General features: G+C 39.1%; 3 protein-coding genes across 9 annotated transcripts in view; 2 read left to right on the top strand and 1 right to left on the bottom strand.

Annotated features, from left to right (window-relative positions):
* On the top strand, window positions 1–19,391 carry LOC113665665 (pre-mRNA-splicing factor ATP-dependent RNA helicase PRP16). The gene is made up of 26 exons (XM_089200219.1): window positions 1–842; window positions 3,045–3,162; window positions 3,855–3,967; window positions 4,372–4,442; window positions 5,035–5,190; window positions 6,035–6,220; window positions 6,656–6,814; window positions 7,106–7,258; window positions 7,739–7,819; window positions 8,168–8,329; window positions 8,873–9,019; window positions 9,543–9,641; window positions 10,363–10,474; window positions 10,924–10,986; window positions 11,166–11,321; window positions 11,719–11,819; window positions 13,109–13,155; window positions 13,451–13,613; window positions 14,012–14,176; window positions 15,179–15,327; window positions 15,788–15,842; window positions 16,048–16,182; window positions 17,012–17,137; window positions 17,731–17,826; window positions 18,241–18,359; window positions 18,477–19,391. Exons 1-26 carry the CDS (start codon window positions 170–172, stop codon window positions 18,547–18,549), a joined length of 3,678 nt encoding a protein of 1,225 aa, XP_089056345.1. The 5' UTR covers window positions 1–169; the 3' UTR covers window positions 18,550–19,391.
* Window positions 19,387–22,040, bottom strand: LOC113665666 (kelch-like protein 25). Of its 3 annotated transcripts, none has more exons than XM_089200245.1 (2): window positions 21,991–22,040; window positions 19,387–21,860 (listed from the first exon to the last, which is right to left on the bottom strand). In XM_089200245.1, the coding sequence occupies exon 2, from the start codon at window positions 21,617–21,619 to the stop codon at window positions 19,799–19,801; it is 1,821 nt and encodes a 606-aa protein (XP_089056371.1). In that variant the 5' UTR covers window positions 21,620–21,860; window positions 21,991–22,040; the 3' UTR covers window positions 19,387–19,798. The 3 variants fall into 3 exon arrangements, with proteins under 3 accessions (XP_089056371.1, XP_089056372.1, XP_027037185.2); XM_089200246.1 differs by having other exon boundaries at window positions 22,000–22,039; XM_027181384.2 differs by lacking the exon at window positions 21,991–22,040 and having other exon boundaries at window positions 19,387–21,681; window positions 21,782–21,854.
* The window catches only part of LOC149048020 (uncharacterized), a 22,403-nt gene continuing 19,152 nt past the window's right edge, over window positions 21,968–25,218 (top strand). For 3 of the 5 annotated variants that reach the window (XR_016184936.1, XM_089200223.1, XM_089200224.1), the window contains exons 1-2: window positions 22,055–22,405; window positions 24,859–24,954. Coding sequence is in view for 4 of the 5 variants with exons in the window: in XM_089200223.1 (XP_089056349.1) it covers window positions 22,102–22,405; window positions 24,859–24,954 (400 nt within the window). In the remaining variant the exon portion in view is untranslated. Of the gene's footprint in view, window positions 22,406–23,704; window positions 23,805–24,856; window positions 24,955–25,218 lie in introns of all 5 variants that reach the window. The other 2 variants (XM_089200221.1, XM_089200222.1) reach the window with 1 other exon arrangement.

Below are 25,218 nucleotides of genomic sequence, written 5' to 3' on the forward strand. Positions count from 1 at the left end.
TCTGGAGGCGAAAATGATATAAAATGGCGGCCCAAGTTTCATGCAGAAGTTCTTTTGATGGAAATTGTTTGCCTTTTCACGGATGATCGCCAAACTACAAAGTCTGCGTGGAACCTGATTAAAGTATTTCAATGATTAGTTAGTTTATTCCTAGGGAAGTAACCCCGTCATGGCAAACATAGGATTTGACGACTCTCCATCAGACCTACTGGAGGGAACACAAGTTCATTCTGTTGTCGGTGGCTTGATCTTAAAAGGAAACAGCAACAAAGCGTCTCAATCCCCCAAGAAAAGTGTATTAGGGCTACAAAAGCTCGCTGAGGAGAAAAGAAAGCGAAAGTTGGAGGAGGATGACGAGGAGACGAAGAAGAACAAGGCTCTTTCTTCAAATCGCGATGAAGATTGGGACGAATCGGAGTTCACGGGAGAAGCGCGAATTAGCTCTGGAAGTAAAGCATATAAGTCGAAATCACGTCATTATAGATCTGGATTGGCCGAAACCCCATCACACACTGGAGGTGTTAATGAAGATATAAGAGAAAAACAGCTCCAGAGACTTGAAAGAGATCGTGACTCCAGAAAAGGTGGTTTGTATGCTCAATCTAGGCCAAAGGACAGAGAAAAAGATTATAGAAAATATGGAAGAGATAAAAACGATGATAGAGAAAGAAGAAGGTATGAAAAAAGAGAGCAAAGTAGTCGAAGTTCTCGAGAGTACTACAGGGATGGCAGGGAAAATTATTTTAAAGAGCCAAGATCGAGCCGCAGTGACTGGGAAGAGACGCCATACAGAAGTAGTCGCTCAAGAGATGAAGGTTATACTCCTAGACACAAATCAAAAGGTAACCTATCTTTTTGCAGTTGATTTGATACCCTTTTTTTCATGGATAATTGATAAATTAGTATTATCAACTAACTTGATAATGTCTTTTCGGCACTCAAAAAGTCTAAAAAACACAAAGACTTAGTTACAATCATCCTTTCTGGAACTTTGTGTATTTTACGATTCATCTTCTCTGCTTGCAGTTGTCCCACCAAACTTATTTCCAGCTATTTGAACAAAATTATATCACCTATCATCAAAACCTCATCATCATACATTAAGGACAGCCAACACACGCTTGGAATTTTTTGTGAGTTTAATTTCTTTGGCCGAAACAAACTTGTTTTCACTATGGATATTACATCTCTTTATACTAACTTTTCTAATGATGGAGGTCTCTAGGCCCTAAAACATCTTTGTAATCAAGGCACTGGTAAGGAACCTAGAAACACTACTCCATTTAGCCGAACTAGTCCTAAGACTCAATCGCTTTTCATTCAGTGGTAAGTAATACACACAAACCAATGGCATAGCCATGGAGACCAAATGGGAGCCAGCTATGCCAATCTTTTCCTGGGTTTTATTGAACACCAATTTTTCAGTCAATACAATGGCTCCAAACCTGAACTCTACAGTTGTTACATTGACAACTGCATCAGTGCTACCTTCTCTACCAGAAAGGAGCTCACTCAATTTTTAACTGGCAGCAACTCCTTTGACTCAGCACTGAAATATAACTAGGAAATTTCTGATTCTTCTTTGGCTTTTCTAGACATTAAAATTTCAAAATAGGGCAACAGTCTATGCACTACTGTTTACTACAAACCTGCAGATTCACATAGGTACTTGCTTTATTCATCTTTGCATCCATCACATGTCAAGAATTCTATACCTATTTCCCAAAGTTTCTCAGACTTTGTAGTTTAAGTAGTGTTGACTCTTATTTTTCCAGAAAATCCGGGACAATGTGCCAGTTTTTTGACAAACATGGGTATCCTGTTCCTGTTGCACCTAAACTTACACTTATCACAAAAAGTTATACATTGGTGAAACAGGAAGACAACTAGGTTACTAATTTCAAGAACTCTTTTGCAATGTAGAAAGAAACAACAAGAATGCATCCAGTCATTAGACGCTTAAATCTCCCTAACCATTCTAAACAACATATGGCAGTTTGCTGCCTTTCCCTACATCTGGGCAGTTCAGAAGGCAACAAAACTTTAGAAAAAAAAATTTTCTTTCAAATAGGCACTCTTAATCACCACAGTATCAACAAGCCCTTTTCATTCAACCAATTTATTCTTGTTTTATCATTGCTATATTCCCACTCGTAGCATAGCTCCATTTTCTGCATATAAAGACTCATGCAACCCACAATTGCTACAACAAAAACTCAAAATGTCAGCTTTTAAACTCTTTATGGTGGCCAATTTATATTATCAACTCAATTAATAATACTAAATTACCTTATTATACTCTCTCACTGACGCAGCACCACAATTTCTTTAGAAACTTTCCCCCTTTATTCTATTTTCTAAGGGGTTTATTCTGAAACCCTTCTACATTCTAAACCAGACCTTCTGCCCCTATTCAAATTTGTTCTTGTAACCTATATCACTAGATATATTAAATATAAATTTCTCCCCATAAAATAATCTGCCAGTCGCACTTTGAAACCCTTTGAAGCTTAGGCACATGGTAGGACAATAAAGTACCACACACAAAAATATTCCTCTTTAAAATCCATGGTACATTGCTTTGGTATTCCACAATTTTAAAACCTTACATCCAATATGATTAAAATCTTGGTTAAAAGTAAATTGGAGGTGGTAGAGCATTCAACATTTTCCATGTTGAAGCAGCTTTGATGCTGCAAACAAATTTTCCTGCCTTCTGCAAACTATTTGATTGATAATAAGCTCACTAGATACCATTTGGTTGGGAAAAATGTCGTAATTTATTTGTCCCTGGGAGTTACTTGTTACTAAAAGCTCTTTTGCAAAATTTGTTCCCAAAAGACTGATCACTTCTAGGAACAGATAATGTCTGTGGGTAAATTCATATAATTGCCTATTGTTGATGCATTTTAGTACACCAAAAAAATTGCATTGATGTCGCATTATATTGTACTCTTGATGGTTGTCTCTTATCTTTTGTGTTCTCTGTAAGACCTTACAAAAGTTTTATTCCTGTCCTACATGTACTTATGTTTTGTTGACAGACATAAGAACTCCTTCACGAAGCAGTTGGGATGACGAAGATGCCACACCCAGCAGAGCTAAATGGGAAATGCCATCTCCCAGCAGATCAGTATATGAAGACATGAAAAGTGAAAGAAGGTAACGAAAACTGTGAATGTGCCTATCAGTACCCGATTGGTCTTCATTTTCCCAGATAGTTTACATACAAAGATTGTACAAACTGGGATCACTATTTAGGAGTCGGGTGTCTGACACATAAAGGGTATGAGAATAAAGGAAACCATTGCTGACCAAAAGGAGTTCTCAATTGTTTTAAAAATTCTCCTTATCAGCACCTTTGGACATGTATAGAGAACAATATGGAGAATATGCACACTGATGTTAGAGTGTAAAGGTTTAAGGAGTCAGCTGTCCCTGAAAGTTTGCTGGTTCTAATTTACCCTTTTTGCTGGAGGGATACAGCTTGAGAATTACATTTCTTGCTTGAGAAAACAACAAAGAAAGTCAGTTATGGTTGTTTTTGCTGTTTTTTTTGTACAGGAGGTGAGGGGGGTGGGGCAGTAAGGGGGTATAAGACAGATTATCCTTCTCCCAGCAGCTGTTGGGGTTCATCATTTCACATATAACCTTCTTATCATCTTTGTATCTCAGACTGATACAGAGATTACACTATCATTACCTGCAGTTCTGTTAGAGTTTGTGTCTTTTACAATCCCTTAATTTGTTGCTTCCTTGTAAAGGAGCACTTATAGGTGTTTTTCAATCAATGGATTTATTCTGTAAAGTCCTAGCGTTTATAAAAATAAGTGGAATAATTTACTGCCCTACAGATCTCATCGAAGAGTAGATGACACTCCTCGCTTCACCCCTACACATAAATACAATGTTTGGGAAGACGATCGCCGAAGCACTGGAGCTACTCCAAGATTCTCCAAAGGAAAACGTGAGACAAAATTACTCTATAGCAATGTTATAATAAGGAGTATGTTGTGAAAAGATCTCATCATGCCAAATCTGTGGAATAAAGTAGAATAAATTCATATAGTAGCATTAATTAGGTTTTGCCCTCTCATTTGTAATTATCTTGATAGACTAATCTGTCATTAGATTAAAAATTTACCATGTATAACCCACATATTTCCTTCAAAAAAACTTAAATTTATGTTTAAACCAAGTCGCTATTGTGACAGAATAGTCACATTGTGGCAGGTTCTTGTTTATATTAGTAAGTCTTTGATCAAGATGTTACTTTCTTGACATAGGTTATCTGATGATTTTAAGCAGTTCAAAATTGTATTAACTTAAACAAATCATTGGTTGACTGATACATAAAAATAAAACATGCAGGTTCTGAAGTTGACAAGGAATCGCGATTTCCTTCTGAAGTTGACAAGGAGGAATGGGAAGAAGAACAAAAGGTGATTAATGAGCCATGAGCACAGAAAAACTGTTTCACTCCCAACATCTCATTACTCATTCTCCTCAGTGTCTGCCACACTATCATTATGATGCAAGTTTGGGGAATTTGGTATTGGATCAACTAATGATGCCCTAATTGATATTTTTGATTATTCTCATCACTTGTCTGCTTCACCTGTTACTGATATTGTAAGGAGAAACTATGTCTTGAGCACTTAAGTTAAAGGGTTAATAAGATTTTAGCCTGTAGTGCTGTTGTCTTATCAAGGCATAATTGTTTCTTTGACTGGCTGTGTTTGGTATAAGATAAGAGTGGATGGTGAGAGAAGGGGATGGGGATGGGGATGGGGATGGGGAATGGCAAGATGACATTGCCCACCCCCTCCCCTCTCCTTCCTTTTGGCTTGCTCAGCCCTTTGGTACAAAATTCTTTCTTTCCCCAGTTTTCTGCTGCTGTAAAAATCAAAGATGGCAGCTTTGATCTTCAAAGGCAGGGTATTTGGAGAAAAATTTCAAACAAAGAGTTGCTTGTACACCTGGCTAGGTAGAAAAAACATGACGAAAAGTGAATTACTGTACATTATTTTACAGAGGCTGGACCGAGCTTGGTATGATATGGACTCTGGTTATGATGAAACACATAACCCTTTTGCTGATGTCAGTGATGAGTACACCAAGAAAAAAGAGGAAAAAATGGCCAAGAAAGCAGTTAAGAAGATGTCAGCACAACAGAGGCAAATAAACAAGGTGAAATATGGACATGTTTAGTGTGCAAACATATTTTGATTTACATTGTGTATACAGAGTTATCAGCAGAGGAAATCTAAAAGTGTTTATCACGTGTAGTAGCATGTGCAATTTTTAGCTGGCGTCTAAAGTGTTAACCCTTTACACCCTAACATCAGTTTACATATTCTCCATACTGTTCTTCATACATTTCCGAAGTCACTGACAAGGAGAATTTGTTTAACCATCAGTTTACATATTCTCCATACTGTTCTTCATACATTTCCTAAGTCACTGACAAGGAGAAATTGTTTAACAATCAGTTTACATATTCTCCATACTGTTCTTCATACATTTCCTAAGTCACTGACAAGGAGAATTTGTATAACAATCAAGAGTTTCTTTGATTGGTGACCATTTCCTTTATTCTCATGGCCTTAATGTGTGATTGCAGGGTCATATTGTTTGGAGAAATTAGATGGTTAGGGGTCAAAGTGCTACTTAGGTCCTACAGAGTTAACTTCATTCTAACTTTATTGTAGTAATTGTAGATTCAAAAGTAGCATTTTCATAACTCATGATCGTTGAAAAAGATTTTTCCTATAATATATTGGCTCTTCAAGTTCATCAGCATACATCCCACAAAGCAGGTTGGTCAGAATTCCAGTCATCAAGACGTCTTCAATGAAAGTGTATGTTGTTTCTTAAGATATCCCCAGCCATACCTCTGAGGATTTGTAGTTTGTGACTAACCATATCTCAAAATGGAAGAGGTTTCAGTTAGAGGCTGTATGTTTGGTGTACATTCATTTACTTACCATCTGAATGTGTTGAAAATATTCCAATTAAAACCATTTTTATTCAGGATAATGACCTCTGGGAGACCAACAGGATGTTGACAAGTGGTGTGGTGCAGAAGTTAGATGTTGATGAAGACTTTGAAGATGATCAAGAAGCCAAAGTCCACCTGCTGGTACATAACATAGTGCCGCCCTTTCTTGATGGACGCATTGTCTTCACAAAGCAACCAGAACCGGTCATTCCAGTCAAGGTATTATGTTATAATTAGTATGTGCTCTTTGATTGGTCAATTCAGCGGGCCATTTTGCAGCCTGTTTAATTCAAAAGTTTTTTCGAATTGAATCTTCCCCTCGATTTGCACCCAGAGATAATATAAGTACCGTGATGATTCGATGTGGCGTCTTCCTTCCAATAAGAATGCGTCTTCCTTCCAATAAGAATCCCTCGAAATAGGAAGGATCCAGGGACAACTAGTCCGTTTTCCAGTTTTCAGATCTTTTTCAAATAGACTTTAGAGCTTTTGTTTCGCACATTCAACTGTTTCTCAAAGTAGAATAAGCACCCTGTTCCTTACAGGAGCCATTTTTCGAATAAGCGCTTACCCTTTAGGTAACTTAAGTAAATAAGCGCGCTGGGCGCTAAATCGAATCATTACGGTACCTTACCAACCTCGTCTTCTTTGCAGGATTCCACTTCAGACATGGCTATGATTTCAAGAAAAGGTTGTCATGTTGTACGTGTTCACCGAGAACAGAAAGAACGACAGAAGTCGCAACACAAACACTGGGAACTGGCGGGAACAAAACTTGGCAACATTTTGGGTGTTAAACAGGAGGAAGATGAGGTATGTTGGAATTTGAATTTCGACTTTGTTTAAGAACATTTCATGTGAGAAATTTGTCATTGAAAAAGAAAAAAAAAACGAGCTTTAAAGAAATCTTGGTTTTCTTGTGCGGCGTTTGTTTCATGTAAGTTTCGTGCTGTTTCATGTTATTTAAAATTTCAGAACAAATTTGTTCGTTTGTAAACTTCGTAAATCTACCATACCACGACAAATACTCACAATTTATTACGACTTCTTACAAACTTCACGATGTTAGTAAAGTAAAGGTAACTATTTTTCTTTGTCTTCAAGGATACAAAACAAGACGAGGAAGAAGATTACAAAGATAATCAGAAGTTTGCTGAACATATGAGGGATAAAAATGAAGCCAGCAGCGAGTTTGCTGCGAAGAAATCAATCAAGGAACAAAGAGAGTATTTGCCCATATTTGCGATTCGAGAAGAGGTACGAAGGAAGCTATGTCAATCTGTGAAACATCACTACGATATGTAAATAATTGATATGTAGTGTTTTTTTTGCTAAATTTTGTGCATTTGAACAGGAATTTTGAGCCGTCGTATTCGTTTATTTTCCAACTGACCCGTACGGGCCAGGATGCCGTTTTGATTGAAAATTATTTTTAAAAAAAATAATTCCATTGCGAGGGCCGGGCTTGAAGGCGCGAACAGTGCTAGAAAAAGCTGTACAACTGAGCCGTCTGCCTCACAAGATGCATGGTAGAAAAAAACGTAAGAAGAAAGGAAGAGGGAGATAAAACGGCAGTCATGTGATGAAATGCTTACTTATTGTAGGTCAAGACGTACCGACCCAGCGCCATTTAGCCCTCCCACTTTGTTATTAAGTACATGATATGTACAACTCACGTTGCGTGTGTGAATTTGTGTTTTTAATCCAGTTTAAAACTACTGTACCTGTTCTTTGCAGCTTCTTAACATCGTGAGAGACAATCAGGTTGTTATTGTGGTTGGTGAAACAGGTTCTGGAAAAACAACACAGCTTACTCAGGTACGAAGAAATGTTAATCGCTCGACGCGAAAACAGCGCCGTTGTGAGGTGCTTAACGAGTTGACTTCTGAAAATATTTTGATTTTCAATGTCTCCTGTAAAGTAGAAAATGTTCCTTTGTTTGGGTTGTATGTATTAAAAAAAAAGATAATAACAGGGTCGCCGGAGATTAAGTATTTTTGCGTGGAGATTAGGTATCTCCGTGTGGCCATGTAACATTCACCCCTTGTCATCGCTATGGCTGCACAGTGAGGTGTATGTTACTCTCGGTTGTTGTTGTTGTTGTTGTTGTTGTTGCTACTCAAATAACTTATTCATGTGAAGCAATCCTACATTTTTTTCTTCTAGTACATGCATGAGGATGGATACACAAATTATGGAATGATTGGTTGCACACAGCCTCGTCGAGTGGCTGCTATGTCAGTTGCTAAGCGCGTCAGTGAAGAGTTTGGCTGCAGACTTGGTGAAGAAGTTGGCTACGCCATTCGGTTTGAGGATGTAACTTCCGAGGTGAGGAAAACTTGTTTACACTCAATGTATCTGTGGTTAGCGTGGAGTTTTTTTTATGTGAACTGAGTTCTGTGAATTGGAGACCAGAGGTAATGTTCTCTTTATAATAAACTTAGGATGGTTATTGTAATATACAACTTAAGGACTGCGTGTCAAACGTGCATGCTCTTCCACCGCAAATGAGGACTTAAGTGCGTAAGTTTTTTTAAAATCTTGTCATAATACGCTAACACTAGTATACATATTCGTCACACTGTTCTCTATGTATTTCTCATGTTACTGACCAATGGAATTTGTCTAACAATCACGACATTCTTTTGTTGGCGATCATTTTCTTCATTCTCATGATCGTGATGTTTAAGTCAGGGGTGATACTGTAAGGAGAAATTAGATACTAGTCACTCTTAGAGGTTAAAGGTTAAAAGGAAGTTTTCGTTTATTTTCGTAGTTATTTCCAGTCCGTTAACTGGGCATGATTGGGTTGGTCATAGGGAATCATTTTACTAGTAACTGACCATCTCAACTGTCGGTTGTTTCTTGCAGCGCACAATGATCAAGTACATGACAGATGGTATTCTTTTGCGAGAGTCTCTCCGTGAGTCAGATCTTGATCATTACAGCGTCATTATCATGGACGAGGCGCACGAACGGTCGCTTAACACAGATGTCCTCTTTGGTCTGCTTAGAGAGGTGAGATGTTACATTCTGTAGATAACTATTCGCCTTCGCGGATTATACTTTCACCCTGGCAATTATTAACCATCTGTCCCAAAAGTGACGAACGTGTAACGTCTCCTCTCCATTGATATACCGTTTTTTTTTAAGATTAAGCGCCCTGAGCGCTTATTAAATATTTGGACCTTTTAGCGAGTGGTTGGTTATTCGAGGTTGGGTGCTTAATGGACTAAATACGGAAAATTACCATGCGTATAGATAATGAAAATAGTTCAGTTTATCGGCTTAGCAACTCCTGATGTAACTCAAAGATCTCCCAACTATTTCACAATGTTATGTGTGGTGCCTGTTTGTCTGTCTGCCTGTTTACGTTTGACATCAATGTAAATGATTCGTTACTACGCATGCTCCAATTTCCTTTAGCTAGTTTTGTCTCTGTTAAATGATTCTATGAATGTTACCCTCTATGGATATATTTTGAAAAACTTTACTTATATTCGTACCTTAATTGAGCAACGGTTTTCTTTTCTTTTCTCAGGTCATTTCTCGCCGAAGGGATATGAAACTGATTGTTACCTCTGCAACCATGGACGCTAAAAAATTCGCCGACTTCTTCGGGAATGTTCCTACATTTCAGGTACGGAGACTTCAACAGATGCTTATCCCGTTTTCGGTAGTATAAAGCTACAAAGAGTTTTGTTAGTCCTCCTGCAGTTATTTGTGAAATTTTCGTGAGAGTTTACCGATACCAGTTTATATTCCTGGGTGTGTAGAGGCACAGGGATGGTCAACCCTTTACACCCTTGCATCAGTAAAGGTATTTTCCATACTGTTCTCTATACATTCCCTAAGGTGTTGACAAGGATAATTTGTGTAACAATTAACAACTTCTTTAGCTGCTGATAATTTTCTTAATTCTCTTTACCTTACTTCATGATTCAAGGGTGATATTGTAAGGAGAAATTAGATGCTAGTCACTCTTAGGGGTTAAAGGGTTAAGTGACTCGCCCAGGATCAAAATCTGAATCTCTGGATCCGGAGTCCAGTCCCGGAATTCACAACAGCCGGGGATTGTTCGTGTTTTTTAACGCAATTCTTCCTCTCTTTTGGCTTTTTCGTGGATAATCGCAAAGAGCTCGGGTCATCATGATGTGATAAAACGCCGTCTTAAGCCATCAGATGTAAAACGAAAACCAATCGTCTATACCATGACTCGGTCACCAACGTTTTCTTGGAGCGCTTGATGGCTAATGTTAATGTCAACCTTTGTCATGAATAGCCGCTGTGATAGTTTTGGTTTTGGGATTTTTCGACAGCCAATCGAAAACTACTCTAACTAACTCTCTATTCATTTCCAGATTCCAGGTCGAACTTTTCCTGTGGACATACTTTTCAGCAAGAATGTTGTCGAAGATTACGTGGATGGCGCTGTGAAGCAGGCTTTGCAGATTCATCTTACGCCGGCGAAAGGTTCGTGTTGAACTTATGGTCTTACTAAGGTTTTTTACCCTTGCTCCTAAAGTTAAACATTCTCATCACTTGCTCTAACACATGAAATAAAGTTTGGTATTTAAACAACGCCTGATAGATTTGCATGACCATATGCGACATCTAGAGAGAACCATGTGAGATCCTTAACAATCCATATTTTTTCATTGTCCAATAAGAATGCACTTTGCATTTTGTTCTTGTTGTTAGTTTTATTTTCCCGTAAGTCCGTTCATGGCTCAAATGCATAGTTATTGCGAATGCAAATCGACTTGGGAGCCCTACATTCTACTCGCCGTTCGCATCCTGTGAACTGAATTTCTGCTACAAATCAAATCATCATATTTCATAATAGATATTGTTTTGTGGTATCACTTACCGTATTTTTTTCTTTTGTCGGTTTAATTCTTGCTTCCCTTGATACACTTCAGGTGACATTTTAGTCTTCATGCCTGGTCAAGAAGACATCGAGGTTACTTGTGATCTTATCACAGGTGAGTGAAATGCATTTTATGATTCTGAGGCAGGGGGACTTGACTTGCCTGTTCTATAGACATTCAGTTGGAAACCGTTTGAACGCATGAAAGACTGGAAAAATGTAGTGCATTTGATGGTGCGCTTGGAATATGTCAGTTTTTGCTGAGGGAATATATATATCTCTTCACTCTTTCAGAACGTCTAAACGAGTTAGACGAAACTCCACCATTGGCTGTGTTACCTATCTACTCCCAGCTACCATCCGATTTGCAAGCCAAGATATTTCAGAAGGCGCCGGACGGTGTCAGGAAGTGTATCGTGGCAACGAACATTGCGGAAACGTCGCTTACAGGTCTTGGAATAATTCTTTTAAACCAGCTCTTGTATGACTGGAGGGCAGAGTTTTATAGCTCTCGAAGTTTAAATCTATTTACACCATTACGCGCTTGTATTGGAAACAATATACAACTAGAGAAGATTCAATGTCCTCTTTATTAACGAGTGGAAAGCAGAGATTATCTGCTTTCGATAACTTCTCTACAATATCACCCCTCCCCTAGTTTAGCATGTTGTTAATAACCTTTCCACAAACATGAAATTCACTGATTTACGCATGCGTCAGCATCCTAACCATGAGAAAGAATGTTAAGAGGCGTAACCATGCTCGCACAAGATCCCGTCGTGTCTTTTGTTGTTGAGTTCTGTTCACTTTTGCAATGATTATGAAAATCCCCTGTATCTTTTTTTAGTTGACGGAATTATGTTTGTAATTGACTCTGGCTATTGCAAGCTCAAGGTTTTCAATCCCAAGATTGGTATGGACGCTTTGCAAGTTTATCCCATCAGCCAGGTACATACTGATCAGTATTTGTAAATAGAATAAGACAGATGGTAAGTTTTGCGCTCGGTAAAGAAATAGAGAAAGATGTTTTTCGTCCTGTCATGAGCGTGAGACAAAGAAAAAATTCTGAGTGCCCAGGAGGATTCGAACCTCAGACGTGCGGATTCTGCGCTCTGATGCGTTACCACTGAGCCACGAGACTATTTTTCCTTTGTCCCAAGCTCGTGACAAGACGAAAAACATCTCTCTCGGATCAGTATTGTTGATGATGGAGCATTTTTCCTGTGAATGTCTTAATATAAAAACTTGAATATGAAAGCGATTTTCGCAGTTATGAACACTACTGAAGCAGTAGTGAAAGAAGGCCTGAAAAAAATTCAGGTCTGTACGGGATTTGAACCCATGACCTCTGCGATACCGGTGCAGTGCTCTACCAACTGAGCTAACAAGCCAACTGGGAGCTTTGAACTGCGGATAAAGACGTGAATATGAAAGCGATCTTCGCAGTTATGAACACTACTTAAGCTCTAGTCTTTATCCGCAGTTCAAATATATGACTTTCATATATTCACAACCGTTTATTCATCACTTGACGGGTTTATTTCGAACCAACACAGTGACCAGCTCCTAGTTGGCTTGTTAACTTAGTTGGTAGAGCACTGCACCGGCATCGCAGAGGTCATGGGTTCAAATCACGTACAGGCCTGAATTTTTTTTCAGGCCTTCTTTTCATTGCTGCTTAAGTAGTGTTCATAACTGCGAAGATCGCTTTCATATTCACGTCTTTATCCACAGTTCAAATATATGAATTTCATGTATTCATAGCCGTTTAATATCAAATCTAACGTAATCACAGCAACCAATCACACGAAAGTAAAATGTCACAAGAAGCCATTAAGAACTCAAAGGCAACACATGTTAACTACCTAAGGCGCGCGAAAATGCCACCGACCAAGCCGCGATTGGTTTAAATTTGCATCTGATTGGTCAGTTAGTGGGCACGAGTCATTTTCAGACCAATCAACCATTATTTTTCGATCCAGAGTTTTGATTAGACGCAGATTACCTTCACGGCTTTTTTTTTGGTAGTTCAGGCTCGGATATTTTGACTACAGTCCTGGAATGTTTAGGCTTTGCACCGAGCCCTGGAAACTAAATGTATAACTTGGAACTCTAATTTTTGAACCTGTTCATGGATTGTATTCTTTAAAAGCGGAAATTTGCAAGCTTAGAGCTTCTGTGAAACAAATTCTTGTTAAATACTTTTATGACCTAGTGTCTTAATCATTTACTTGCAGGCCAATGCCAATCAGAGATCTGGTCGAGCCGGCAGAACAGGGCCTGGGTGAGTTTGACACTGAGTTTGAGTTTGACACTGATTCAGTTAACGCCTTCAAATTGACCTTCAATGTGAAAGATACCTCTGACATTTACTTTTCTTTTATAAGTAAACATCTAAGAGACTACTAAATTAGTATAAATTACGGGTGGCTGAAGATAACACAAATGAACGCAAGTTGGTTACGGTTTTTCTTAGAAATGCTTTGGGCGGTATTGTTCCAGGTGAAAAACGGGGACTCTCTTTTAGCTCTATACAAATATACAGTTGTTTTTGACCCATGGTAACTTTTATTTTTCAGCCAGTGCTTTCGTCTTTTCACGGAGAGTTCCTACAAAAACGAGCTACTTGTGTCCACCGTACCAGAAATCCAGCGAACAAACCTGTCCAATGTCGTGCTGCTTCTCAAGTCCTTAGGTGTTCAAAATCTGCTCGAGTTTCACTTTATGGATCCTCCGCCACAGGTAAATGGATGAACGGAAGAAAAAAAAAACCATCTCTGGGAGTTCCTTTTTCACGGATTCTAAATCGAAAGGTGCAGGTTCGAGTCTTGGCCGGGTCATTTTGTATCGCTTAAGGGTACGACACGATACTCCCACCCCGCCTCTCTCTACCAGGAGTAAAAATTGTTCCTGGAAAACTTTCGGGGAAATCTGTCAGGGGTTAACTTGCTTCGTACTTGAATCCCGTTCTGGGAGAGTAGCAATACTGTTAAGTCGCTTAATGCTATGGGAATACGATAAGCTTCGATAGAAAGAGTCACAAGACCTTTTTTTTTAAACGGTGTTTGCTTTTCCAATGTAATACTTCCCTTCAAATAGGTTTATTTTTCAAACTGACGGTGGCTCCTTGTTCATTATAGGACAACATCTTAAACTCCATGTACCAACTGTGGATTCTTGGCGCGCTGGACAACACAGGGAGTCTCACTCCCCTGGGGCGTCAGATGGTTGAGTTCCCTCTGGACCCCGCCCTGTCCAAGTTGTTGATCATCGCTGTGGATATGGAGTGCAGTGATGAGTCGCTTGTAAGTGCATACTTTCTGATGTTAACTTACGGTTGTCGCAAGAAATAGGTTAGCTTGTGTTTATCTTTTAAAACTTTACGGGAAAGTCTCAAAGCTAGCGAAACGTTTTCTCATTATATCAAGTACTTGCTTTTTCCGTGCCCGAGAGTTGTTTCTGCTCAAAAATGTGTTTAATCCTTTAACTCCTGAGGGCGACTGGCTTCTAATTTTTCCCTTCAGTATCACCCTCAAATCAAATACAGAGGTCACAAGAATAATGGAAATCATCACTTATTTAAGAAGTTCCTGATTTTCAAACAAATTCTCCTTGTCATTACGACAGGAAATGTAGAGAGATCACTGTGAAGAATATGAAAATTGATGTGATAAAGGGTAAACCCTTTACAACCTGACATCAGTCTCCATAATTTTTTCTTACATTTCGTACGGTGCTGACAAGGAGAATTTGTTTAACAATCAAGAGCTTCTTTAGTTGGTGATCATTTCCTTTATTCTCGTGACCTTAGTTTTTGATTTAGGGGTGATATTGTACGGAGAAATTGGATGCAATTCACTCTTAAGGGTCAAAGGGTGAGCATGAGCTGAGGCAGAACCGTGTCGCCATTTCGGATTGAGTGTCAGTTTTCGTAGTTAATCAGGTGTTGTCTTTGATGTAATTCATTAGAGAAGAAGAATTGGTGGTCACGTATGTGGCAACAAAAAATTTTTAAAAAATACTGACTTGGTCTAGCTGGCATTTTCAGATGGTGTTGGCATTCTAGATAAGATCTATGGTGTGACAGCTAAATCAGGCCTGTGTTTCATCTCGAAGCAACGCACAGAACCTATAGAGTGCTCACCAACACATTTACGGGGTTTCTTCTATCTCTTCTCTTTACTGTTGACCGTATATTTTGTCTGGTTCTTCATGATAAAACCAACTTACCTTAGATGAAACTTTTTTCTAGTTAGTTACAATGTACTAAAATTGTTCCACCCACGATGTTCTCCACCTCTTGACAGATCATCGTGTCTATGCTATCAGTTCCCGCCATTTTTTTCCGTCCAAAAGGAAGAGAAGAGGAGAGCGACGCGGCAAGGGAGAAATTCGCTGTACCCGAGAGTGATCACTTGACTTACCTTAATGTATACATACAGTGGAAGACTAACAAGTGAGTCCATCGCTTTATATGTAACAAATCTGTCGGTTATTCTACTGCTTTTTCGTGGCTGTCATAGTCCTTCAAATGGGAAATGCGGTGGTTTAGTGGTTTGCTTGTTAAATTCCAGCGAAAGTTCTGGGCTTGAGCACTGGCCGGGTTATGTTATGTTATGTTCTTGGACAAAGCTCTTTCCTCGATCTCACAAAGCCAAGATCCATCTAAGAGAGTAAATAGGTGCTGAAAAAACTAGCAAGGAAACTTAAAGAGTTATTGTTTTATTTTTGGTGTTAATCTGCAGTGGACAGGGGAGAAGAAATACTCCTACTCGCATTATTTAACCGCGATAAGTTTCTCACATATTCTCCGTCAAAGTGCTTTATAGAAAAGTTTTACAAGCCTTTTTCCAATTTTGGTCCCCCACAATGTCAATTCTAAACACTTCCTTGTTTCTGTTTGTTTGCTTTAATAGCTACTCAGCCCAGTGGTGCAATGAGCACTTTATTCATATTAAAGCGATGCGTAAGGTGAGTTGAGTTTGTTGTTGTCTTTTTGTTATCTTTTGAAACGCGTAGACTACAGACACCTTCGCGTCCCGGTTTACTTCAAGTCGATAAAAGAGATTGCCGCAGTGCTTTGTCATGGCTTTTCGTGTTAAAAGTGGCACTTACTAATCAGATGGTCTCTGTAAATGAACCGATTTTCATAACGGTTTTTTTTTCCGGATTTTAGGTTCGTGAAGTACGTGGCCAATTGAAAGATATCATGAACCAACAGAAAATGCCGCTGAAGTCGTGCGGCAACGATTGGGATATCATCAGAAAATGTATCTGTTCCTCTTACTTTCACCAAGCCGCCAGATTAAAGGTAACATGTTACATTAAGGACTTACCTCTATACCTGGTAATTTGGTATTATCAAATGAGTTGATAACGTAAATTGGCCACCTTTATGAGTTTCAAAGCGTTAGCCTTCGTCCTTATCTCTGACGAAGGGCTAACGCTCGAAATGTCAGCTTGGAACTCTTAACGGTGGCCAATTTACGTCATCGACCCATTTGATAACACCAAATTACCTTGTTATACTCTCCCACCAACGCAGCACCACAGTTTTAAAAACTACCCTCTTTAATCATTCCTTTTCTAATAGATTCAAATCACCCCAAGTTTGACTTGTTAACCCTTCAACCCTTCAGAGAGACTAGCATCTAATTTCTCCTTACAATATCACCATTGAATCAAACATTAAGGTAATGAGAATTGGGGTAATGATCACCAACTAAAGCAGCGCTTGATTATCAGACAAATTCTCTTTGTCAGCACCTTGGGAAATGTATAGTGAATAGTATGGCGATTATGGATACTGATGCTAGGAGATAAAGGGTTAATCTGTCTCGATGAGTAAGAGTTTACTGAATTTCGTTACAACTACAAATAGTAGGAAGTTGTTTTATGTTCAGGGTCTCACAAACCGAGATGAGTTTTATAAGCTTCTTTTCAATTCGTACGATGCAGTAATTTTGATCTGAAATATTCTAATTTAGATAATGGTATGTACTTTTTCGGTCATTAAGACCAATAACGACGATGGAAATCAATAACCAAAAAGATGACATGACCACAGTACAGGCTGCGTCAGAGGTTTAACGGCGGACCGGAAGTCGTTTTGATATTAATTATTTGCATTTTTGTCGCAGGGCATTGGAGAATACGTCAACATGAGAACAGGAATGCCGTGTCATCTTCACCCCACTAGTGCTCTGTTTGGTATGGGATACACACCCGACTATATTGTTTATCATGAGCTTGTTATGACCTCTAAGGTAAGACGACAAACCCACGGTAACGTAGTTATTAACTCCCGCATCAGATTTGTAATTCTCCTTACTGTCAACCATACAATTCTTATAATGTCAGTTCAGAGAATTTAGTATTGGATCAACTTATTATCTCCAAATCGATATTTTTCTTTATTCTCATCACTTACCTGGCTGATATTGTTTTAATGTTGTATGGAGAAATTCTGTCTTGGTCACTCATGATGAGAGTTAAAGGGTTAACGATAACTTAGGCCGGTGCATTTCTTGACAGATGCGCAGTCACGTAATACCTATAACATGAGAGAGATTCTGACTCTGGCGCACTTTGGGGCTACGAAGTTTGATTGGAGTTCTCTTGACATTGCTTGCCTGTTCCCAACCTCATGGCTGAGGGTCGGTACTATGGATGTAAACGCCAGCTCCAATCTTGTTCTAACATTTGTAATCATCATGTAATGACCACTTAGGGAGTCCTCTCTTACATGCTAATGACTCTGTCGTCAGGAGTGCACAATAGTACAGCTAGCTAATTTCTTAGGCGTGCACGCATGTTTGTTCTACCTTATTTGGATTTTTCTCTCAACTCTTTAACGCAGGAATACATGCAATGTGTCACAGCTGTTGATGGCTACTGGCTGGCAGAACTGGGCCCCATGTTTTACACAGTGAAAGAATCCACAAAGACAAGGCTGGTTAGTTCGCTTAGTGCTTTTTAAACAGGACTTCGGCATCTTCAGGGCCGGTGGAGCCAAGAGAGAGAGAGTCGGGTGCCCCAAAATCATTCAAAAATATAAATTTTGTTTTCCTTGCAATCATGCCTCTTAGTACTCGTAGAATCTGCTATCAGGGGTGCATACTTTTCAATCATCCAATCTCCCCGCGTCCCGATTAAAGTTGGTTTCACCATTCTTAATATTGTGTTCAACGTTATACTGACGTTATTCACTTTATTTAGTTCGTTTTTGATAAACTGTGTATGTCACAGGGCCATACTACCAAGGAAACATGGTATTTTCTTCATTATCTACAAGATTTCGACATAGTGACAACATATGTCGGTAGTCGAGGTTCTGACAGCGTTTCTTCACTATCTTTGTGTTGTCTAGGAGAAACGAAAGCGTGCCAGGGAAGACTTATCGGCTATGGAAGAAGAAATGGCGGCTGCCAGTGCGCAGATGAAAGCTCGAGAAGAGGAAAAGCTTGCCAAACTAACTCCTTCAGTAAAGTAAATAAACATCATGAACTTCCTATTTGGCCGTATCTATAGATCAGTGAAATAGACCACAATTCTACAGTGCTTCTATACAATACTTGTTTTATTTGGTCTCTCTTTCAATAATAGATCACATATCGCTACGCCAGGACGTAAAACACCTGCAACTCCACGCCGAACGCCCTACAGATTTGGACTCTGAAGGCCAACGACATATTTTGTTCGTCTAAGAAGTTGTGGAAAGAGAGTGGTGAAATTTGAGTCTTCATGGATTTTTACGAAGGACTGGTCAAGCTAACGTTGGAAATAAACTTTATATGAACCCAAACCGAACAGCCGGAAAACCCATACGCATGGGGGGGGGGGGGGGAGGGGGAGGAGGAGGAGGGAAAAGGGGGTGGGATGTGGAGAGGGAAGCTACTCTTTCAAAGAATGACGTTGCTCGTTGGGAATGTCAGTTTTACACCATTTGAAGAGATCAACTCCCCCACGAGTTATGACTTTTCAACAGCAATCGAAAACATATCACTCTGTTATCACATTATGATGTTACGTTTTCCAAATCTCACTACATCAATTTCCTGTCCAATACAGAACGACAACACTTTTTTGATAAAATACTCAATTTCTATACTCCAAGACATGAGCTGAATAAATTATGATAATGAACTCAAAGAGGGGATCGCTTCTCGCTCTCATGAGACTCATAGGAGTCCTAAATTTCCTGTCCAATACAGGATGACAGCATTTTTTTTGATCAAGTACTCTTAAGTTACAACCATTCAATTTCTATACTCCAAGACGTGAGCTGGATGAATTATGATTCTAAAGTCAGAGGGGATCGCTTCTCACTCTCTTATGAGACTCGTAACAGTCACCATTAAACATCTCAAACTGTGATGAATCGCGATAACCACAGTTACTGTTTTTTGTCCAAACGTGTGAGAACCGAATGTTCTGTACACGGTAGTGACTCATTTCAGAGCGAATGCTGAGCACCTTTTTTGTAGAGTTGTAAATAAATGTACAGCTGGCACTATTCGATTTATTGTCTCTTTATTTCGTCTTCACCTGCTCTGTGTTACGCTTTTCTATATTTGCGTAAAGCGAAATGATCGAAGAACCTTATTGTAGTGAGCACAGGCATATGTACTATAAAAGATCACAGTTACAGGAACCCTTTACCTCTGTAAGCGTTTATCGTTCATCTGCTGTACGTGCACTTTCTAAATGTTCGCATTGGTTTGAAAGTAGCATAGCATTCTTACACTCCAATGACTTACAGTAGTCTAAGGATAATTGTTAACAATTTTGGAAACTTTGTCTTAAAGGAAAAGGGAAGGAAGGTAAAAATTGAGGAGAACATCTTAAATTTGGTCTGCATCCAATTTATAACCTGTGCATTTTTTTCTTAATTCGGCGGCCATCTTTAATCTTGCTTAAAAACAACTTCATGTTAGATATTTTCTAGGCATCCTAAAAAGAGCCACTTGGGGGGCGACAATAGTCTCTGGTATAACCGAGATTTTTCTCCACTCCTTGTCTTCTTCGTTGTAACACTCGACACTGTCTAACGTGTTTAAGATAGATCGGCCATTCGACCCGCCAAACACATACACGTGCTCTGCCACACACGTGATTCCACATCCCGCACGTGGTACACCAAGTCCAGGTACCAAGCTCCACTGGAACTTCTTAGGGTCAAAGATCTCGCAGGTTGTGTGCATGCTATAATTTGAACCAGCATAACCGCCAACTACCAAGACTTTCCCGCGAAGTGCATGAACTGCAGGTTGTTGGCGTGACATGGTCATGTCCGGGAGAAGGTTCCATCTCATAATCGTCGAGTCGTATCTTTCGCAGCTTTTAAAATTCTCTTTGTCTCCGCTGATGACGTAGATAGAATCATTTAATACTGTTGCACAATGGCTGTCACGTGGTAAGTTCAAGTCTGCAACAAAATGCCATTGATTGCGCTCTCGGTTGTAACATTGTGTTCTACGAAGTGCCGTATTGCAGCAGTCTTTGCCGCCAATAACAAACAACTTCTCATCTAATGACACAACGGCAGCAAATGAAACTGGGTGAGGAAGATCCGCTACGTCGCAGTACCATTTATTCCTGAGAGGGCTAAATCGACACACGTGGGATTGAGCTGAGACATTTCTACATACTCCTCCCACTAAGTACAAAGAACCTTGGCAGACAGCAGCACTGTGACCGTGTCGCGGCATGTGAAGATTAGATAGCGTTACCCATGAGTCACGCAACGGTATGTACGCCAAAACACTGTTGTTTGAGCCATACTTCGACACTGATCTTCCCCCTGTCAATGCTACCACTGTCTCGAGAGGTCCAGTTCTTGGCACATGCAGTTCTCGAAATTTCTCTGACGCCGAGGAAGTTTGTTTGATTGTTTTCAGTAAAACGTTCACTTCGACTGCGTTACTTCGAAGCAACACATCACTCTTAACAATGTTGATCAAATAATCCTTGCGGATAAGCGGAAACCGAACATGTTTTAGGACTTCAAGAAGCAGTTTCTCCCTCGACTGAAGATCGTACCTTATCCAGGAGAGCGCAGAACAGAGCACTTCGCTTTCGTTGTGAACATTAAGCTCGTCACTCTTGAGTAACCTAATGAGCGCCTCGAAACTCAATTCTTTGAACGCTTCCGATTTTGTTACCATAGAATAGTTTTGATTTGTGAAGAAAGTGCACGATTCTTTCAACAGAGCGCAGTCGAACTTAGTGGAAAACCTCTGTAGGGAGAGACAATTTGAGATGTTGATGAACTTTTCTAACGCAACAGCAGCATGCAATTTTAAGGCTGGAATATTCAGGTAATCGGCAGCCATGACTAAATCTTGAGCATTGGATTCATTTATCTCCACCTCACCAGTATAGAGAAATTCAAGGACTTTTTCCATGCCATATATACCTTCCAGCTCCACCACGCCGCTCTTTCTCTCACGAAAATCATCCGAGAACAAAGCTTGAAAATAAACGCTGCCTGCCGCCAAAACACAACGGTGAGCAGGAAACTCCATAGTTTTGTCAACACGAATGAGCACGTCACAAAGAATGCAAGCTTGCCTCAGTTCGTTAAGAGATCGCAGAAGACTTTCTCTAAATTTGTCGTCGATTGTTCGGCCTCCTTGATTATCAGATGTAGAACACATTTCCTTGCCGGCTTTGAAGTGAAATCGGAACGTTGAGCAGTATGTAAATTGAGGTAAACACCCGTGACAGTCACTCCTAACCTGACTCATGTGCAATTAATGTGGTTTTTCGATCTGACTCCGGGTAAGTCACATGAAGTAAACTAATGTTTCTACGTGAACAATGCAAGAACATTACTAGTAAATTGGTGAAAAAACATTCAGGGAATTATAAGGTGCCCTCAGTAATTTCTCTGCCATGAAGACTCTCACCGTGAGAACAAAATGGAACCACTACTGTTTGCAGCCATGGTCGTCACTTCTTATCTTGAAGTCGAAGTCCTGTTCACAACTAAAAGAAAAATATTACATATTTAAAAAAATGGTAAAGCAAACTAGATACAAAAATAATGATAACAATCATGGTGATAATTAAAATATTAATAATAAATGACAATTAAAACATAAAAGACATAAATTACAATTCTTACTACGCTCAAAACAACCTCGTAAGTGAGTTTGCTTGAACCCGGTGAGAACTGGGAACCACTGCGAACCATAGAGCGGAAGCGCTTTCAAAGTACAACTGAAAAATGGCCTCAGCACGAGAAGAGTACCGCATAAGTTCTTACAGAAAGTTGCTCATAGAGCTATCGAATGCACTATCCACTAAAGATCTGGAAGAGTTAGCATTTGCTGCAGAGGACTTTCTTCCCTCTGGGATAATAGAAAATACAGGAAGTGGGCTGCAGTTGTTTACTGTTCTACAGAGAGATGACAAAATTGGCCCAACGAATGTGACCTTGCTACAGAATATGTTTGAGACAATCGGCAGAGTGGATCTCTCGCGGAGAATTCAGGAGTTTTCAATTACAACCGACAGAATTGAGCCTGAAGGTAAGCTTTTCTATCGTGTATCGGATTAAGGAGAATTTACAGGATACCTTTGGTAAAAAGTTTTTTTACAACTAAGCGATCAATCTTTGGCTTGAATGGCATTACTTATTGTGGAAAGTTGATCAACTGGGGTTGTGCATGAGGTATAAACGAATTACTCGGTCAACAACGATAATTAGTAAACATTTTAAGTGGGAAACGTGCTAAAAACTATAAAACTGGTGCAAAATTTTACTTGAACGCAATGGAATGCGTCTTACAGTACCGTTCGAAGATAAGCGAACCACCTAACGCGTTGTCAACGCGTGGGCTCGAAGAAGTCAACGCGTTAGTGCTCTTTCGCTAACGCGTTAGCTAACGCGTTGATCATCGACCCGTATCGCCTTTGTTATTCACTTTGCCACCTCCAACCTTTGGAGCAACTTCAGAATACCCCGCAACCATTTACATGTCATTGAATAAGAATAGCGTCTATTGTGTTATGCCTCGATCTTCAAAGCCTCCCGACACATGTAAGTGAGGCGGAAATGAGTTGCGGGGTATTCTGAAGTTTAGCCCCTTCTTTCTTTTGTATCCATTGTTGACCAACTCAAAGGACGGCCTTCATCCGCAACTGAAAACCTTTTTGAATTTACGGAACTTTGGCGCGTGTTGACAAAATTGTCGGCGCGTGCTGACAAAAGAAAAATATTTGTATGCGTGAAGGGGCATCTGTGATACTTCTTAGAGGTGTAAAATAAATAAGGCTAGGGTCTGAAGTATTTCGAAGCAGTGCACTGATTTATGGCAAGCAAAACTACGACAATGATTTCATCACGCGAAGCAGGGACAGGCACTGCGATGACACGAATTCTGAATAAGCGGCGGTACGTAAACAAAAGATTGATCGATAGGAATAAATTTGGATCTGAATATTTCGAAGTTGTTCGCAAATTTCGCAAGCCATTTTTAACACGGCTAGAATTTCACTGCTAAAATAGCAAATAGATGAATCGATCAGAATGAAACTGTATACAACTATTTTTTAAGTTGATTGCCAAAGTACCGACAAGTACCGGGATGTTTAACGAATTTCGAGACAAGCGGCGACACGTAAACACAAGTAATAATTCATATGCGTTGTATTGCATCCTAAGCACTTTCGAATCCTTTGTCCCTTAAAACATAGATAACCATCAAAATGACCTCCCATAGCTTAAGTTTGCCACAAACCTTAATACTTCCTTAGGAAGTTTGAAATTGATTATACTATTGTTTTTAATGGCGATTATTCAAATTCCATAATTTTATCACAAACAGCTAAGCCAGATGACTTAGTGAGCGATGAGGGAAGGAATGATAATGATCGTACAACAAAAGAAAGAGATCCTTGTAACGCAGTAAACCCTGCTGGAAATAAAGATACAGCATTATCAGTAAACTGTCAATCCTTTAATTCACAAGATCTGATTGTTAATTCTCTCCTCTTGCTGCTAAAAAATTCCTTACAAATTAGAGATGAGAATTTGGTGCAAGATCAAGATAAAAACTTCCTCTTGATAACTTTGAGTATTCTCATTAACCATTTGCTAGAAAACATATGAATATCAATGGGAGAAGTTACCTGTTAGTCACTTCTGGGAGTTAAAGGGTTAAAGTATTGAAAAGTTTCATTTGGAAATGAGCTGGAGTAAAAGTTGCAACACAAAACTTTTATTTTGACTAACCATACCTTGATGACTGGATTTTTAAACACATCATTTTTTTCTATTTTGATTCAAAATTGTAACTATGTTGCGAAAAATTAATTGCTGATAATCTATGTATTTCATTATCATGTTGGGTGGATGACAAAATGATTGACCATATTGGGGATTGTATGCTTAGTCACTTGCTGAAAATATGGAAAATAATAAATCAATTACATGCACTGATATTTACATTACAAGCACTGATATTTAGGTCATAAAGTGATTTCTGTCATAGAGTCAATACTGTTCGGAAATCTAAACTTTAGAGAATTATAATTTTGAATTATAATCCCAACCCACACCTTATTTAATTAATCATCTACAATGTGTTAAAAAATATAATTATCCAAAATCGAGGAGATTTAGTGAACTGAACTGGTAACTAAGAGATTAATTCTGTGTTTTGGAGACCAGTCCAGATGTTTGAGGGAACTGGCCCATATACTGTCATGATTGATTCAAAGGCAGTTCCAAAAACTACAGAAATAAAGGTGTTGATTTGAAAATGGAAAAATAAGCTCTTGTTGAGATGAAATTGCATCATAGGGATTTTTTATAATGGGTCATTCATTCAATCACCTTCAGTTTTCTTAAATTTCCACAGCTTAAGGTAGAGTCAGGGATCACTGAAATGTTAGGAATCAAATTTAGTCAATTTTCCATAACCTTACCATAAACACATAAATTTAGTGTTACCTATAATGATTATATTTTTATCATCAGATGGGCCTGGTGACATGGTGACTGATGGGGCTGGGGATGGTGAAGATATAGGAACAGCAAAAAGTGGTCCTGTGAATACTACAGAGACTACTGAAGGTATAAATTACTTAAGTTTATCTATATTTTCAAAAGTAGAAAGAGGTTTGAGCTTTTATCATTTTTCACTTTTTTCCCTCTTTATTTTTTCTACTTTTATCAATGCTCATTTGATATTTGTTAATTTGATTACAGGATATTTCAAATACAGCAATGCATGTATTATCACAGATTCACTTTTCTGATCAAAAAATGATAGAAGGGGCAAAACATTTACCCCTATAATTATAAATTAGCCTTCTCAAGTAGCCCTTAACCCTTTAA

Source organism: Pocillopora damicornis, chromosome 3 (assembly GCF_964200805.1).
Source record: "Pocillopora damicornis chromosome 3, jaPocDami1.2, whole genome shotgun sequence".
Taxonomy (NCBI): Eukaryota; Metazoa; Cnidaria; class Anthozoa; order Scleractinia; family Pocilloporidae; genus Pocillopora; species Pocillopora damicornis.